The following is a 19,638-nucleotide window of genomic DNA, read 5'->3' as shown; positions in this document are numbered from 1 at the left end:
CATGTGACTCAAAGCCCCAACCCATTTACATGGCTGGTCTTTCTAGTGTGGCCAGCCCTGTCCTGACTCATCTCCTTAGCATAACCTATCTAGGCACTCACTGTGAGTCAACTCAATATAAGCTATCAGGTCCCATCATGAATAACAGACACTCCTATCACTCAAGAAATTTCAAGGTTCTATAAGATACCTAGGAAATATCTAACCAAAGAGGTAAAAGATGTGTTCTCTGAAAACTATAGAACATTTACAAAAGAAATTGAAGATGACACAAAGAAATGGAAGAACATTCCATGTTCATGGATTAGAAAAACAAATATGTTAGAATGTTTGTACTACCCAAAGTAATCTACACATTTAACGCAATCCCTATCAAAATACCACCAGCATTTTTCACAGAGCTAGAACGAACAATCCTAAAATTTGTATGGACGCAGGAAAGACCTCAAATAGCCAAAGTTAATCTTGAAAGAGAAAAGCAGGGCGCCGGGGTAGCGCAGTCATTAAGCCTCTGCCTTTGGCTCAGGGTGTGATCCCGGCATTCTGGGATCGAGCCCCACATCGGGCTCCTCCACTAGGAGCCTGCTTCTTCCTCTCCCACTCCCCCTGCTTGTGTTCCCTCTCTCACTGGCTGTCTCTGTCAAATAAATAAATAAATCTTTAAAAAAAAAAAAAAAGAAAAGCTGGAGACATCACAATTCCGGACTTCAAGCTATATTACAAAGCTGTAGTGATCGAGACAGTATGGTATTGGCACAAAAACAGACCCGTAGATCAGTGGAACAGAATAGAAAACCCAGAAACTGACCCACACTATATTGTCAACTAATCTTTGACAAAGCAGGAAAGAATATCCAATGGAAAAAAGATGGTCTCTTCAACAAATGGTGTTGGTAAAACTGGACAGCCACATGCGAAGAATGAAACTGCATCACTTTCTTACATCATACACAAAAATAAATTCAAAATGATGGAAGACCTAAATGTGAGACCGGAAACCATCAAGATCCTAGAGGAGAACACAGCAACCTTTTTGACCTGGCCATAGCAACTTCTTACGAGACACATCTCTGGAGGCACAGGAAACAAAAGCAAACATGAACTATTGGGACTTCATCAAGATAAAAACTTCTGCACAGTGAAGGAAACAGTCAACAAAATTAAAAGGCAACCTTGGGCTTCTGGGTGGCTCAGTCAGTTAAGCGTCCAACTCTTGGTTTCAGCTCAGGTCATGAGATTGAGCTCCACGTCAGGCTCTGTACTCAGTGTGGAGTCTGCTTGTCCCTCTGCTTCCCCTTCTGCGACTCCCCTCACTTGAGTTCACACACACACACACACACACACACACACACACACACACACACGTGCATGCTGTCTCTCAAAAAAAAAAAAAGGAAAAAAGAAATTTCAAAGATTTAGAGCCTCCCTCCCAGGAACTGGGGACAGAGTCCAGCCAAGGTCTTTATTAATTACACAGCAGTTGTATTTTCATTTAGTTCAAAATATTTAAAAATTTCTCATGAGACTTATTCAACCCATGTGTTATTTAAAAGTGTGTTGTTTAATCTCCAAATACTTTTTCTGACTGTCTTTGTGTTATTTTCTAGTTTAATTCCATTTGGTCTGAGAGCATTGTTTGTATGATTTCTGTTCTTTTGCATTTGTTAAGGTATGTTATATAGCCCAGAATGTGGTCTGTCTTGGTGAATGTTCCTTATGAGTTTGAGAAGAATGTATACTCTGCTGTTGTTGGATAAGGTATTCTATAGATGTCAACTAGATCCAGTTGAAGGATAGTGTTGTTCAATTCAACTATATCCTGATTTTTTTTGCCCACTGGATCTGTCCACTTCTGATAGCGGGGCATTGAAATCTCCAACTGGAGTAGTGGATTTGTCTATTTCTAAAAATATTTCTGTCAGTTTTTGCCTCATACTTTGATGCTCTGTTGTTAGATGCATACACATTAGGAATTGTTATGTCTTGTGGAGAATGAACCCCTTTTTTATTGTGTAATTGTCTCTTCATCCTTGCTTGGTTTGAAATCTGATTTGTCTGAAATTAATATGGATACTCCAGCTTTATTTTATTATTGCTAGCGTTGTATATCTTTCTCCATCACTTTAATCTATCTGTATCTTTATATATGTGGATATATAAAGATATATATATATATATATAATATTTTATTTTGTATTTATTTGACAGAGAGTGAGCGAGCAGAAGCAGGGGGAGCAGCAGAAGGAGAGGGAGAAGCAGGCTGTGTGCCAAGCAGGGAGCCCAATGCGGGGCTCAATCCCAGGACCATGGGATCATGACCCAAGCCAAAGGCAGACACTCAACTGACTGAGCCGCCCAGGTGCCCGTGTTTTTATATTTAAAGTAGGTTTGTTGGGATATCTGGTTGGCTCAGTCAGTAGAGCGTGTGGCTCTTGATCTCAGGACTGTGAGTTCAAGCACCACACTGGACATAGAAACTGCTTTTAAAATAAAAAAAAAAAAAAAGTGGGTTTGTTGTAGACAACATGTAGTTGGTTCTTATGTATGTAATATTATATTTCTTATTGACATAATTGGGTTGAGGTCTATTATAATTATTTTCTATTTATTGTCCTTGTTATTTTATTTTTTTGTTCTGCTCTTTTTCTGCTTTCTCTGGCTTAATTAATAATTTTATATGATTCCATTTTCTCTCAGCGTATCAGTTGTACTTATTTTTATTTTATTTATTTATTTGAAAGAGGGAGAGAGGGAAAGGGAGAGCTGGAGCAGGGGGAGAGGGAGAAGCAGGCTCCCCACTGAGCAAGGAGCCAGATGCAGGGCTCGATCCAGGACCTGAGCTGAAGGCAGGCACTTAACCGACTGAGCCACCCAGGAGCCCCTGTACTTATTTTATTTTATTTTATTTTTTTATTTTATATTTTATTTTATTTTATTTTATTTTATTTTATTTTATTTTATTTTATTTTATTTTATTTTAGTGGTTGCTCTAGAATTTGCAGTATGCACTTACAACTAGTTTAAGTTGACTTTCAAATACCACTGTACCACTTCACAAGTAGTACCAGTACTTGCTAACAGAGTAAACCAGCTCCTATTATATAATACAATTCCTTTTTCTGTCCCTTTTAACATTGCTGTCATACGTTTATTCATAAGCTATAATCATCTAATATATTGTTGCTATTATCATTTCAAACAACATATTATGTTAGATCAGTTAATAAGAAAAAATATTTTTTTTAAGATTTTATTTATTTATTTATTTGAGATAGAGAGAGTGGGCGAGAGAACCGGAGCAAGGGAGCAGAGGGAGAGGGAAAAGCAGGCTCACACGGGGCTCAATCCCAGGACCCTGGGATCATGACCTGAGCCAAAAGCAGATGCTTAACTGACTGAGGCACCCAGGTGCCCCAAGAAAAAATATTTTATCTTTTATTTTCAAATGCTCTTTATGTAGATCCAGATTTCTGATCTGTGTCATTTTCCTTCTCTCTGAAGAACATCTTTTAATCTTTCTTGCAAGGCAGGTCTGCTGGTGACAAGTTCCTCAATTTTGGTTTGTCTTTAAGAAAGTCTTTATTTCTCCTTCACTTTTGAAGGACAGTTGCACTGGTTACAGAATTCAGTGTTGGTAGGTTTATCTTTCAACACTAAAGACTTTACTCTCCTGTTGCTTGCATGGTTTTTTTAAGAGAAGCATGATGTAATTTTTATCTCTGTTCCTTTCCAGGTAAGGGTTCCCCCTCCCCCACCCTGGAATCTTTCAAGATTTTCTCTTTGTCTTTGATTTTCTGCAGTTTGATTATGTTATAGGTGAAGATTTTTTGGTATTTATCATGCTTGGTGATCTCTGAGCTTCCTGAATCTGGTTTGTTGTCGATCATTAGTCTTGGGAACTCTCATCCATTTCAGATATTTCTTCTTTTCTCTCTCTTATCTCTTCTCCTTCTGATATTGCTGTTGTGTATATGTTGTACCTTTTGTAACTGTCCCACAATTTTTGAACATTCTGGTTTCTTTTCTTTTTTTTTTTTTTTTTTTTTTTTGTTTTCTTTCCCTTTGCTTTCAGTTTGAGAAGTTCCTATTGACATATAAAGCTCTCTGCTTCTTTCCTCAGCCATGTCCAGTCTACTGATGAGCTCATCAAAGGCATTCTTCATTTCTGTTAATGTTTTTTGCTTCTAGCATTTCCTTTAGAGTTTCTTAGAGTTTCTATCTCTCTTTATATTACCCATCTATTTTTAATGTTGTCCATTTTGTCCATTAGAGCCTTTAGCATATTAGTCTTATTTTAAATTCCCAATCAGGTAAGTCCAGAATTTCCATCATAGCTAAGTCTGATTCTTATGCTTAATTTGTCTTTTAACGTACTTGTTATTTTTTGTTGTAAGCTAGACACGAAGTATCAAGTAGATGAAACTGAGGTAAATAGGTCTTTAGCGTGAGGTCTTAGTTTATCTGGCTAGGAGCTAGGTTGTATTTACAATTTGCTTAGCTATAGATGTCAGGGGCTTAAATTTCCTCTCGTGTCCTTGTTTTTGTCTCCCCTGTTATCTTCTGGTTCCCCTACAGACTGCTTCTTTATAACATATAATAGTCTAAGCCTTGCTTCAGTTGTAATCTCCTCTTGTTATACAGGAGCCCTGTTGATGTGGTGGTAAGATATAGGGAAAGGGGAATCATTCAATAATCCTATGACTAAGTCTCATTCTTTTCTTTTTTAAGGTTTAGTTTTATTTATTTATTTAAGTAATTGCTACACCCACCATGGGGCTCAAACTCATGACCCTGAGATCAAGAGTTCCATGCTCCTCCAACTGAGCCAGCCAGGTGCTCCGAAGTCTCACCCTTTTAGTGAGCCTATGCCCCTGGCCTGTAACCTTCACAAGTGCTTCTCAGCTTTTTTTCCCTACTTCTCAGCTTCCTTTTTTCCATGTAGGTTAGGCTCTGGTAAAATAGTTTCCCTTGAGAGTGAGCATATGTTCAGGACAACAAAATGCTCTGGGCATATTTCAGAATGGTTACTTTTCCCTTCTTCCTCTTGGAAGGTAAATATAAGGGGATTATATTTACAGTGAGAACCTGATGAAGCTCCTGAAAGTAAAACTCATAAAAGTGTTTTTAGTTCTCAAGCTAGTCCTTGCTCAGTCCAACAATTGTATATTATTCTTTTAAGGATTTCTAATAGTTACTGACTGCATTGGTGGTTTCTGGTCGTGTTAAACTGTGACTCTTTGTATCGCCTGTCTCTCGTGTTTTGGGGGCAGTGTTTATCCTGTGGCCTCAATTCTCTAATACCTCTAAGAAGATTTGTTGATTTTCAGTTTTTTCAGCTCTTTGTTGTTGTAAGGATGGGAGGACTTTCAAGCTCTTTATATATATTGTACCAAAATCTAAAAGTTGTTAAAGCAACATGATAGTGAATAAACATTGAGTCTAAATTTATTAACATTAGTTTCATATTGTACTAATTATTTGACTTTTGGTTTTTTAGGCTTAAGTTGCTATATATTTAAAGTTGTTCTACCATTTTTTTTAACTTAGTTAAAATTTTTAAAATATTTGGAACTGACTTCATATAATATGGCAAATTTCATATTTTTAATGAAAGTAAATTTCAAATTCAACAGAGTGCTACTGGATAGTTTTGACATACACAAAATTTATTTTTCTGTATAATGCCTCGCTCTCAGAACCAGTCATACCACAAATGGCTAAAATGGTGTTAGGTAGGTACGTTTCACATGTCTCTACGAGTCCTGTTTACACCATAGTTTTTAGTGTTTCATTCAGTATGAAAATGAATAAATAGCTTAAATTGAGGAAAGTATTATTTTACACTTACTACAAAGATTTGTCTGTGAATGCTCTTTTCCTTACCTAATTTTCCCTCTTGATTGAATTTCCTTGAAGGATGTTACACTAAACCATAGCACTGATAGAAGTTTTCTGCAACAGAGCTTCCACATGCTGCTCTTCTGTCTTTTCATCAGCCCTTTTTTTTTTTTTTAAGATTTATTCATTTATTTTAAAGAGAGCGAGAGAGCATGAGCATGCACACGTGAGAGAGCAGGTAGGAGGGGTAGAGTTAGAGAAACCCAACCAGACTCCACGCTGAGCCTGATGTGGGTCTCAATCCCATGACCCTGAGATCACCACCTGAGCCAAAACCAAGAGTTGGACACGCAACTGACTAAACCACCCAGGCACCTCTTCATCAGCTTTTTATGTTGAAAACAGTTTGTCATTTGAGAATATGTTTGGGAAATTTCACAAAATAATTGTCTGATCATAAGTTTTGCTAGAAAGATACCTAGGAGCATGCTAGAGGGACTTTCTGTAGAAAGATAATAAACTCAGTTGCCCATCTGTCAAATCTCCCTTGAATCTGTTACAGAGTTCCTTATGCAACTCCTTGAAGAATTTGAATCCTACCAGCATAGCTACTAAGATAAACCTACATCTGATGGCAGAATTTTTGTTTAATTCTCCAACATAATTCTACTGCAGAAAAAGTATTTGTGTTACCAGAATCTTATTAAAGCTAAACTCCTGGGAGTACCTGGCTGGCTCAGTCAGTAGAGCATGCAACTCTCAGGGTCATGACTTCAAGCCTACACACTGGGTGTGGAGCCTACTTTAAAAAAAAAAAGAGCTAAACTCCTAAAATAGGCAGATATAAAACTAATAAAGGATTGATTTCAAAATAAGGAAGTGAAGTTAGGCACCATTTCTCTCCTTCATGTAATTGATCAGTCAGGAACCAATTTTTTTTTTTTTTAGTGCATGTGGAAGCTAATTAGCTGAAAAGAAATATTGACCTATTAAAGAGATAATTCAGTAAAACTTGTCAAGTCATGGTGCTTCAGAGGTCAAAATGGTGCTCTTGATGAATACTTTAAATTTTGGCTGTTTTATTTAAGTGATTACCAATGGTTAAGGCATTTCTGACTATTTATAAACACTATTATAATTCAGTGATTAAATTTGTTGTTACAGTGGCTAGGCCTTGAAATTCCAGTGACATTAACAAATTAATTGTAATCCCGTTCTATCAGTAAATGACTCTGATCTGTGTTAAAGGCGTGCGTGGGGCAATAGGGCCTACACTTTCCATAATCTCTAAGGGGTATTACGATTCTCAGATCATAGTCATAACTCTCCTTTACATGATTCTTCCTATTAACATCATTCCATCTACTCAAGGTCTGCCAGCTTCAAGTAAAGGAAATTAGCTAGTGATTACCTGGAAAAGGAAAATGAATGAAATGTAGTCCACCTAGTAAATATTAATTCTGCTACACAAACCAAACTTAATGAAGTTAACAACCTTTATCATGTTCCACTCACTTAGAATGCCCTATTTTTTACCTTTTCCTGAATCGTATGAGAGTTTGAAAATCAAGCTCAGTTTCTTGTTCTTTCCTAGAAAATCTAAGCTTTTCTGAATTAGGAACTGTATCTTATCTTAGTATCCCAATGCCTTGCACAATGTACGTGCTTAGCAAATAACAGTTTAGTGATTGTATGGAAAGGTTTTGCTAACTATTACAAACACTGTTTATCATCTTCTCTGAATAGATCTCATAACAGATTTACAGTTTATATTTTTCCTGTTCTTTGATATAAACTAGTGTTCCCCAAAAGATTATAAGCTTGAAGGCAAAAACTAAGTTCTCCATTCTTCGGTCTCCAAGAGGCGTAATGAAATAAAATAATCTCAGTAATACATACTGATTTTTAAAATCACTTTCTATTTTATATAGTAGGGATGAATTAGTTGAAATTTCCTATGCCGGTCTCTCTCCATAGTTAGAGAGAGATGTAATACGGAAATGTAGTGAGAGTCTATAATAACGTGCTCATTGAGTAATTACTGTTGACTGGTTTAAAATTTCGTGTGTAACTTTCTTTAAAATGCACTGGTCCTTAAGGGTAGAGTTTGAGTCTTACAGATGTATGTACCCGTGTAACCAATATCTCTGACAAGATACAGAGCACAGTATTGCCATAACCTAGGAAATACCCTTCTGTCCCTTGGCAGTCAGCCTCCTGTACCCACAGATACTGTTCTAATTTCTTTTTTTTTTTTTAAGATTTTATTTATTTATTCGACAGAGATAGAGACAGCCAGCGAGAGAGGGAACACAAGCAGGGGGAGTGGGAGAGGAAGAAGCAGGCTCATAGCGGAAGAGCCTGATGTGGGGCTCGATCCCATGACGCCGGGATCACGCCCTGAGCCGAAGGCAGACGCTTAACCGCTATGCCACCCAGGCACCCCCTAATTCCTAATCTCATATGTTAGTTTTACCTGTTCATGAACTTCATATAAATGGAATCATATGGTATGTATTTTTTGTGTCTGATTTCCTTGACTCAGCATAATCTTTTTGAGGTTCATGGATGAATAATTTCCGAGAGCTCTCGTATTTTCTCTCAGGGGCATTCATATACTTCAGACTTAAAACATGGGCTAACTTCTAATACTTCATGTTCATCACAGCACAAATGATTTTTCTTAGTCCTCTATGGACTGTGAATTCACTTTATTATCACTGGATGTATCATCAGTAAAATATTTGCATATAATTTAAGTTGAAGATATAATCAAATGTAGGTCATATATTTTTAACTATTAATTCTGTTAGGGGAAGATTGTTCTTAATAAATAGTGTTCTTTACTGGCATACAATAAGAGAAGTTTTATTTTTCCTTGTTTTTGTGTATTTTCTAGACACGTAGACAAAAATGAAATGTTTAATTTTTCCTTTACATTGTATGTTTTAATATAGATCAAATTAGCTGTCTTCAGTATGAACTTGGGATAAGGGCAATAAGAAACCCTATTGTTTCCAGCCTCCACTAAGCTGAACTGGCAGTGTGTCAGGAAAATTCCCAGTATGGAGCAGTTTTATTACAATTCAGTACAATTGGTTCTTGCATAACCTTTAGAAAATCATACATAAAACATTCTCATCTATATAAATAAAAATCACCCACACACTTTATTAATAGCTTTGTTCACTTTTTCCCTGGGACTTGTGCTGCATGTTCCTACTGTGCCCCCTTTTTCAGGCTTTTTTTAAGATAACTTTCTATAAGCTTTCTTAAAAGCGAAAAGGTTAGGTAATATTAGGAATCATATATAAGATTCTTGATAATTCCCACTAGACCAGATCTCCCTCCCAGTCGTGTACTATAACCAGTGTCTCTATGTGTCCTTTCAACCTTTAGTAACAGGGAGTGGCTTTTTTACTAGATACAGTCAATTTAATTTTAGGAGAGAAAGAAGGTTGTAATTTCATGGAAATAAGAATCATAATATATTTTATTTGTGATAATGTTTGGGGGTTTATTTTTAAACACATATTTTTAAGGTTCTACCACTGTCACCATGACTACATGGTAATAGCAAACATCCTGGGTTGAAGTCTCAGCCTTTTTTCCTTAGTCTATCTAGTTCATTAGCCAGAAATGTGTTTGTTTTAAGTGTCATTTTTCTAAATCTAAATTTAAGAAGATTTTCTGTGTATTCCTCCAAAGTGTATGGTATACAATGCCAAAATAATTTAATAATAAGCCTCTAGCTCTAACTATGAACTTACAGAAACACAGTGACTAGAAGAACATATTTAAATGACACCACTGTCCAGAATGTGGGAAATTTACAGGACAAATGGCCCCATTTTCTCAACAAATGAAAGCAGGTAGGGGGTGGGGGTGGTGAAATTTTTGTAGATTAAAACAGACTTAGTGTATGTGTCGCTTATGCCTCAATTGAAAGAGAGAGAGAGATTTAAGAGATACATGAACTAGATGCAGTGCGTGGACCTTGTTTGGATCCCAGCTGTGAAAAGATACTTTTGAGACAACCTGAATGTTGACTGGTTATCAGATGATATTTTTAAAATGTCAGTATGGACAGGTGTGATAAAGGTGTTAGGGTTTTGTTTTTAGAAATACTCCTTGTTTATTAGTGATTAAATACCAAAGTGATACATGAGATTTTATCTCTATCAAATAATATCTAGATTTATCAAATCTCTATCAATAACTCTATCAAAAAAGAAACAAAGGAAGTTGGAAGTGATAAATAAGATTGGCAAAATACCGATAATTGTCAAAGCTGTTGTGTAAGGAGTACATAGGGTTCATTTCATTATTCTCTCTAGGTTTGAAGGTTTTCACTGTATAAAGTTAAAATACACAATGAGAAGGAAAAAAATTGATTACTGCCTTATCTTTTTTAAGATTTTATTTCTGAATTTTAAAGAGAAAAGCAAGCGAACAGGGGGAAGCGCAGAGGGGAAGGGAGAGGGAGAGAGAATCTGAAGCAGACTCCATGCTCAGCATGAAGCCTGATGCAGGGCTCACTCTCATGACCCCAAGATTGAAATCAACAGAAGCTTAACCTGGCTGAGTCATCCAGGCGCCTCTACCACTTCATTCATTCATTCATTCATTCATTTTTAAGATTTGTTTATTTTAGAGAGTGAGAGAGAGAGAGCACCAACAGGAGGGGCAGAGGGAGAGGGAGTCCCAAGCAGACTCTGCACTGAGCCCAGGTCTGACACAGGAAGTTGATCTCACGACCCTGAGATCACCACCCAAGCGGAAACCAAGAGTTGGGAGCTTAACTGACTGTGCCACCCAGACTCCCCGTCACCACTTTAATAACAAACAAAACTATATTCACTTTAGGCATAGCAGATACTTTCAGCAAACAGTATCATCCCATAAGTTAAATTAGTGTGTTAAATTTAGGGGAAGGAGGAAAAGGCATTTGTAATACAGCCTTACCTACTGTACAGTTTAGTGCCCTCCCTTCTCTGGCTAAATACCATGAAACTGTAGAATATTTCATTTGAAAAGAGTGAGGAACTGAAAGGAAGATATATCTGTCCTTCAGAAGAGCGGATGGACCTAGTGCTAGCAGTGAAACCCAACTGTCTTTGCCTTCACCATTCACCTTTCTTCTCCTGTGGGGTTTGTGGGAGTCACTTGGGACTGCTGTCTAATTGTGAAGTCAGTGATGTGGCCTTTCTCATAGCCAGAACTTTGACTTCCTGTATTATCCTCTGAAAAAACATCTATTTTACTATGGAATATTTTTTACCTTCCATTATTTTTGCTTAGTTCTATAAAAATGAATGTTCTAAATGAATAGATTAGGCCCTTTACAAACACAATTTTGTACAACATAATTCGCCTTCTGGGATTTTTTTTTTTTTCCCTGAGACACTGACTTCATGGTATTTTTCTAGTAGAAAATAGTCTAGGTCTAATTGGGACATGGAACTGAATACCATAGTCACAATCAGTATTCTGATGCTTACCCATATCACAGCAAAGAGTTGGCAGAATTAGTGAATGTTGAAAACGGTTTCTTCAGTGGATCTGCTTTTCTAAGTCGTAACATCGGTTTTCATGCTATGGAGGCTTAACCCAGATTGACTGAAATGATCTAGAAAGGAGCCCTCATAAAACAAAAGCCCCTTTCCTGAATTCTCTAGAATTATTCAACCATAGCAAATCTAAGAGCAAACCAAACATTTCCTGAGCCCCAAATCCAGCTGTAATTTAAATTATGAAGGCACTATACGTGAAAGTAGTCATTTTGCATTTTGAATATATTTGTAAAATCTATTTTTTCAACATATCTATATAATCTATTATATCAACTAAATTTTTAGTTCTCAGAGAGCTGGAGTCACTTCTGTCAATTTAACTCTTCATAGCCACTGTCACAATAAAGGGAAAGTATAAAGATATCTTGCTAAATATATCTTAATAAAACCTGACTTGTCACATCTTCTAAACCCGGAACTTTTGATGATAGAAGAAGGTTTCAGTATAAGAATATATGAATAAGGGAGGGGGGATTGGGGGAATGGGATAACTGGGTGATGGACATTAAGGAGGACGCGTGATGTAATGAGCACTGGGTGTTATATAAGACTGATGAATCACTGACCTCTACCTCTGAAACTAATAATACATTATATGTTAATTAATTGAATTTAAATAAAAATACTCAAAAATAAATAAAATATGCCAGCTAAAAAAAATAAAATGTGTTGCCAACATTAAGGAAAAGGCCGTATTGGGAAATAGTTTAAATATAATAGATGTTTTCTGAAGAGCCTGTAGGCTATCCACTCCTTTAGATTAATGCTTCCCACAGTGATTTGTTTCTCTAGTTTACTCCCTTGAACATAGTTAAACAAAAAAATAAATAAAATCATATTGTATTATTTTAGAAAAAGAATATATTAATAAGACTGGGTTTTGAAAAATATTACTCTAAAAGCATTTTTTAAATTATAAAGAATATGTCATAAAATAATCATAAGCGTTTTACAGCTACTGGCGAAAATAATAATATTACTGTTTATTGAATACTATTTGTCAGGTGGTTCCCTCAGTATTTAGTCTTAGAGTGTGGGGGTATATGCCAAGCATACATACTACAGAGTTCACTTGAGGTTTTGGAGCAATATAAATGCTGCAAGAATCCTGTTTGGTTCATAATCTGTATAGCCTGTTAGACTGGCTAAAAGGGAGATCATTTTCTTGAAGTAGTTAACCACTATAATGAAAATGTAAAAAGCATGGGTTTTTTTAAACTTCTTATTCAAATTACCCATCTTTTGATTAAATTAGTAACCTCGCATCATAATGGCCAAGCTCTTTGGCCCTTTACTGGAGTAGTTTTTATCCTTTTAGCGTGTTTGCTTTCTGCATTCATTTGACATCAAAAAAAGTTAACAAGGAAATGTAGTTTTGACACTTCAGAAAACACATTTTCTACTTCATAAAATTATGTTCCTACTTTCAGTTGTTCTTGGTACTATGAACAGAATGGTAAAGCCCATAGATTCTAATAAAAGATGGTAACATACACCTGAACTCTTCCAACCAAACTTTTTAACCAAAGATGCTACTGACAAGTGGACAGATTTGAATTTTACTGGCTTTTGTTTTCCATGGTAACATGTAGGTGAATGGGCAAGTAACTAGTGAAAGACCAGTAAAACAGTGAAAAGAAAAATAGATGAAGTATTTAATCAAAAACTAAAGAATCTGCTTTTGAAGTTTCTCTGTCCCCCCACCCTCCCTTATGAATTCTTTATTGGCAGGAACTGTCTTATTCTTCTTTATGTTCTGGATAGATTACCCAGGGTAGTTCATTTTAAGACAGTATAGATAATTTAGGCCAGAAACTTTAAATAGCTTCATGAAATGTCCTTATGTGCTACCTGTAGGGAAAACAAAATGAAACTGAAATATAATATGAAAGAAAGAGGAAAAGGTCTCTCCTTCCATATGGTAAATATAATAATGTTTGAGGGAAGAGCACAGACATTTTTTAATTGTTTTTAATTGATCTATCTTTAGTCCATATTGTTTATCTTTAGTGTATACTATGGACCAAAAAGGACCTTGCTTTTCAGTTTGGGATTTTGCAGAAGTGGAAACAGCAGCTTGTAAAAAATACAACACACACACACACAGCCAGCCTAAAATTGTTTGTCACCAACCCCAAATGATAACAAGACATTTCAAACTCTGAGTGTATATATGGGAGGTTAACAGAAGTACTTAATAGTGACCCACAGTGTGCATGTGTGTGCATGCATGCATACGTGTGTGTGTGTGTGTGTGTGTGTGTGTGTGTGCTGTTGATAATTAGCAACCACATGGCAATATATTCAGTATTGGTATTTGATAAATAAGGATGACGAATTTTGAACGGGAAACTACAATAATAAATTGTTCATGTACCTTTAAAAGTATCTTTTTAAAATTGAATTCTTGCTGCGAGAATAACTATTAAAGTTTAATTGCAGTTTTTTACCATTTTTCTTTGATTTTATACTAAAAACTGCCAAGCAGATAACATCTAAATGTATCTTTTTCAATGTGACAAAGTTACATAAGAAGAGAATCCCCTAGCACATAAAGAAAAATGCAATTATTTTCTATTCTGAATCTCCAGACTGCTGTTTTAGAAAATCATATCTGATTATTTGCACAGCAGAAGATTATTGAGTTGATTTAGCTGTGATTTTACTTAACAAAGCTTCAACTGCATTCCTACTGTGGAGTCCAAAAAAGGTAGAGAGATATAAATGATACATTCAAACTGCGATTTTTGTGAACAGGGCCATCGATGCACCCCTCGGAGCTAATAGCGGAGATGAGAAACAGTGGGTTTGCACTGAAACGAAATGTACTGGGGAGAAACTTGACCGCAAATGATCCATCACAGGTAATGATCTTTTTATCGGTAAGCTGAAAATGTCTGTAAATCTAAATGTGATTGCTTGTGAATTGCTACTTAATGTCTTCCAATATGCATATATCCATAGGAAAGCAAGATAGAGCAAAGAAAATGCCTAAAATGTATTTTGATTTTGATTCTTTATTATTTTAACCTAAATGAGAAATTGTTTTTAAACCTGTATTTTAATAAATGAAACTGCTCCTCTAGGTTTATGTGGATAAAATCTCTAACCAAACTGGTGATAAGGTTGTTTTTTTCCCTTCCTGCTAACTTACATTAGATAGAACCAATGAGAAGAAGTGTATGGAAGCAAACTCCTAAAAATTATAGAAAATATTTTAAACGTACTTAATTTGTTAAACTGTACATAGATCCAGAAAGTGGTTGCATTTGAAGGGTTGTAGATAATCCTAACGCAAACTCTTTTATTTAATGAGGAAACTGGAGCCCAGAGAAGTAAAGTGATTGCCCTTGTGGCTCATATGGTTGTTTAGAGACAGAACTGACACTAAAACCCAAAATCCCACTGGCGTAAGCTTGTGGTGCACTGAAAAGAGGCACATTACTTTCCAAACACTGCTAGGGACTGTTCATATAACCTAAATAACCGTATATCTGTACTGTTTGCTATATTGGTATATAGAGTTCGTTATCGGGGACCCCTGAGTGGCTCAGTCGGTTAAGCGTCTGCCTTCAGCTCAGTCATGATCCCAAGGTCCTGGGATCCAGCTCTCCATCGGGCTCCCTGCTCAGTGGGGAGCCTGCTTCTCCCTCTCCCTCTGCCACTCCCCCTGCTTGTGCTCTCTCGCTCTCTGACTCTGTCAAATAAATAAATAGTAAATAAAGTTCATGATCTTCTTGGTTTTAACATTTCATTAAGTTAAAAATAAAATATTTAAACGTTTAAGTGTTTAAATTTCAAACTCAAGAGATGGAGAGTAGAAGCCATGCTATAAATGTTTTATCTGTGTTTTTCTGTCGTACTGTTCTTGGTAAAGTGTGTTGATTCTGACACAGCAGTTCTCTTAACCTCTTAGCGTGTTATGACCCTTCTTGGCAGGCGGACCACAAAACGGTTTTTCGTCCCCCACCCCCTACTTCCCAATCCAGGATGTCATACTCATCTATAATATGTCCCTACAACAAAATTTCTCACTTGTAAATATTTTCTTTCCCATCTGATAACTAATTTGTCTTGCAGTCTAGCGATTTATTGATGTCTTTCTTGATTCAGGAATATGTTGCAAGTGAAGGTGAAGAAGATCCAGAAGTTGAATTTTTAAAGTCGCTAACAACCAAACAAAAACAGAAACTTCTCAGGTAACTGAAAAGTGTATATTTAATGGATTCAACGGTTTTTTTCTTATATTTCATCTTAGTATCATATTTAACCCTGATCCTAAGAGCTTATGAAGCTACTTTAAACCATGCATCACATCTACTGATTTGTTCTTCAGCTATAGTAATACAATTTTGTCTTTCTTTCAATAATATGAAAATGAGCATAAGGTTATATACTCAGATTGTGGCCCAAAATCATTGTACTTTTCAGGACATTTAGTTCGGAAATAGCTTTATTTGTAGGTGTTACTTTCATAATAGATTTGTATATATCTTTGCACCCAGTTCTCATAAAATACTGTGGGCCATGCATTATTCTTTTTGTAAGATTTTATGAGGAATGCTGAAAAATGTTTAAATTTGAGGTAAACGTGAATCTTGTTAAACAGACTGTCTCTGGAGTAAAGAATCCAAGAAATGTCTGCTGAGTCCAATAGAGGGAGCTCATGATATTTCAGTATGTGGATTTTGAGAGTGGCTGGACAGAATCCTCAGTGAAGACATTTTCATTACAGAGTAACTCAAACACGTAAACAAGTTACTCTTCTAAGAATGTGAAGTACTCTTTAGAAATTCAGAATGCCATAATAGAATTGTCTTAATCTAATTAATTTGTAAATCTAAACAGTTGTTGAAAACTGAGTGTGATTATTTATATCACCAAAAAAAACCACAAAAAAATGTAAAGTGTATTCTTTTTTAGAATTTCTGGAGAATAGGCCCTTCAGTTTTGATAATGTAATATTGATTAGTATTTCCATATTTTAAAATAGCACATATCATTAATTTTTCATCTGATTATAGCTACATATTTGAGTTTACATTCGCATGTAACTAATGTTATAAAGCTTCCTTGAGGTCAGGATGACTGTTTATTTAGAGAGCTATATAAATTTTAAATTCTGATTCAGTAAGAATTTTTTTAATAGTCATTACTATTGAAGAAAGTATAGTGAGAGAATTGACTTAATGCATTTAATTTTATGTGTGACGAATAATTTAAAAGAAAATTGTCATTTAATAAAGAATGCATTTATATTTGAATACCACCTTCAGTAATGTCGAAGAAAATATATTGTCTATTTAAAATTTTATATGTGTCAACAAAAGGACTATTTTTACGTAGTATGTTACTATTTTCCCAATAACAGGAAATTGGACCGGCTTGAGAAGAAAAAAAAGAAAAAGAAAAGAGATAGAAAAAAGAAAAAGCTTCAGAAGAGCAGAAGTAAACACAAAAAACATAAAAATAGGTCCCCCTCCTCCTCCTCTTCCTCCTCCTCCCCCTCCTCCTCCTCCTCTTCCAGTGAGACTTCAGAAAGCAGCAGTGAGAGTGACAACAAAGAAAAGAAAATACAAAAGAAGAAAAGAAAGAAAAATAAGTGTTCGGGGAATAACAAGAGTGATTCTGAAGAGAAGAACAAGTCTAAGAAGAGAAAACTTCATGGAGAACTTTCTAGCAGTCACCATAACAAAGAAAAAGCCAAGGAAAAGCCTAGGTTTTTAAAACAAGAGAGTTCTAGAGAGAGTAGCAAATGGAGTCATTCTGATTCTGACAGAAAGTCCAGAAGCCATAACCAGAGCCCAGAGAAGAGAGGATCTGAAAGAAATGAGAGGAGCAGCAGGAGCCAGAGCAGGGATGAGAGGGGTAGGAGAAGCCGAAGCAGAAGTCACGGCAGTTACAAGCAAAGAGAAATAAGAAAGCGGCAACAGCGAAGTCCTAGTGAAGAGCGGGATGGAAGAAGTGACGCCAGAAGCCATGGCACAGATGGATACAGCAGAGGAAGGGTGCACAGAGAGAATCCAGGAGACAGGCATACTGGGGTGACGCAAAGAGAACGAAGCAGAAGTAGAGAGAATAAAGAGAGACTGTATGTGACAATTACCTGGGAATAAAAATATCTCCACTCCCTTATTGAGTACCTGTGGCAAGGGCTAAATTACATACTATTGTCTTTCTAATAAAAAAGCTCTTTTAATTTTCCATTCCTGAAAACTCATATCAAATACAAAAACTACATGAGTCCTATAAGAATGAACTTTGCAAATATTTGTAAGTAATCTCTCTTGGGGCTGTAAAAATATTTTCTGCTGATGAATGTTTCTTGTGCCCTATACTAGATTAAAAACCCCATATAACTCTGTGACATTTTCTTTGTTCTGAAACATCATTAAAAGAATGACAGTACACTGAATGGGTATAATTTAATTTTTGTTGTTTTTTTCCTGTTCAAATGTATTACTTTTAAGATTTGAATTTACCTGAGGCAAAGTATAATCATTGTTGAAATTCTCTAGTATGAATTCAGTAGTGGATTTGATCACTGTTTCCTTAAGATGTTTAAACTCCCTTCCGGTGTTTTGTTCTATTTACATTTGGATGACATATTAGTTTTCTGTGCTGCCAATTACCTCAAACTTCAGACAACACACATGCACAGTTCTGGAGATCAGAAGTCTGAACTGGATCTCACTGGGCTAAAATTAAGGTGTCAGCAGGATTGGTTCCTTCTGGAGGCTCTAGGAGAAAATCCATTTGCTTGCTTATTTCCAGCTTCTGAAGTCCACCTGCATTCCTTGGCTCCTGGCCCCTTCTTCCATCTTCAGAACTAACAAGGGTAAAGTTAAGTCCTCACATCTGATCACTCTGACGTTTTGATATTCTGCATCCTTCTTGCACTAATTTTAAGGACCCTCGTGATCAGATTGGGACACCAGAGATACTCCCTATGTTAAAATAAACTGATCGGCAGTCTTAATTCTATCTACAACCTTAATTCCCCTTTGCCATGTAACCTAACATAGTCACAGTTCCAGGAATGAGAACGTATACTACTTTGAGGGGACATTATTCTGCCTACCACTGGTGGCCTTTCTGCAACTAGCCTACAACTATTAAAGATTTTACTTCTAAAGGTTAAGCATTTATATAATGTCATGAATGGACTATTATAAACTATTTAATATATTTCATGAGTATAGGTACATGAGGCATATTTAAACTTAGCTGCAAATCTTCCTTTGTGCTTCAAAGGATATGGTAAAAGAAAACTATAGAAAAAGACTTCTTGGTACAAATTACAAGTAACATGCAATTCCAAAAAACATCTACTAAAACATCATGGACAAAGTATTTCTATTAAGGTTCCACATTTGAAGAAACATCTGTCATTTAATACAACGCAAATATTGGTTACTTTGGATGATTTTGAGGGTTGTCAGTCATAATTTAATAAATTCTATAAAAAGTACATAAGTGAAAGTTAAATTGCTTTATGTAGTCTTATACATATGTCTTTGTCATGTATATGCACACATACACAAGTGTCTGGTTTAGAAGAAACGAAAAGCATAAGCAGCCTTTTGGTTATTTAGATTTTTAAGAGAATTTGAGGTGGGGGAGAACTTGAATACCTTCTACAGTATTCTGTGATAACTTACAGTACACCTCAAAGATCTCTTTCCTTCATTTAAAAAAAAAGCATGCATTTGAAATTGATAAAGACTGCTAATTTACACCTTGAGTTCATCAGTGTTGCACTGATTATTTTCTATCATGCCTTTTTAGACTTCATAATTTTTATAATGTCAAAACCTATGCAATACTTAACTGCCTCAAAGGTTTCTGAACCAATACAGTATTCATGAAAAGAAATGTTGAAATGCATCCTGTAATTAAAAGTGAATTAAATACATTGTCATTTCTTACACTTTTTTCATTTGACACTCACAAAAGTGTGATCCACTTTTAACTTTATAAGTGGCCATAAAAAATGCCATGAAAATTTTTTTTTAATCTCTGGTTTAATTATCCTTCGTTGTTAAGACTGAGAAACTGTCAAGTACTACCAATAGCCCCGATACTCTTACCCATCTAATGGTGAGGAAAATTCCTGTGTGGTTATGGAAGATGTTGATTTCCTGTTTGGCTTTCACGTTTGGTCAGGAAGAGTTAGCCCCCCCAGGGGATAGCATTCCAATTTTGCAAACTTAAAAGCTGAAGAGGG

At 35.8% G+C, this 19,638-nt stretch overlaps 1 protein-coding gene across 1 annotated transcript in view; it reads left to right on the top strand.

Annotated features, from left to right (window-relative positions):
- CIR1 (corepressor interacting with RBPJ, CIR1) overlaps positions 1 to 17,826 on the top strand; it is a 38,152-nt gene extending 20,326 nt beyond the window's left edge. The window contains exons 8-10 of the mRNA XM_026492531.4: positions 14,169 to 14,275; positions 15,525 to 15,610; positions 16,783 to 17,826. Of these exons, the coding sequence (XP_026348316.2) occupies positions 14,169 to 14,275; positions 15,525 to 15,610; positions 16,783 to 17,527 (938 nt within the window). The 3' untranslated portion in view covers positions 17,528 to 17,826. The remainder of the gene's footprint in view (positions 1 to 14,168; positions 14,276 to 15,524; positions 15,611 to 16,782) is intronic.
- Positions 17,827 to 19,638: the final 1,812 nt, after the last annotated feature.

Source organism: Ursus arctos, unplaced genomic scaffold (genome assembly GCF_023065955.2).
Source record: "Ursus arctos isolate Adak ecotype North America unplaced genomic scaffold, UrsArc2.0 scaffold_1, whole genome shotgun sequence".
NCBI lineage: Eukaryota > Metazoa > Chordata > Mammalia > Carnivora > Ursidae > Ursus > Ursus arctos.
Note: the sequence above shows the minus strand (reverse complement) of the source record. Positions and strands in the feature narration are given on the sequence as shown.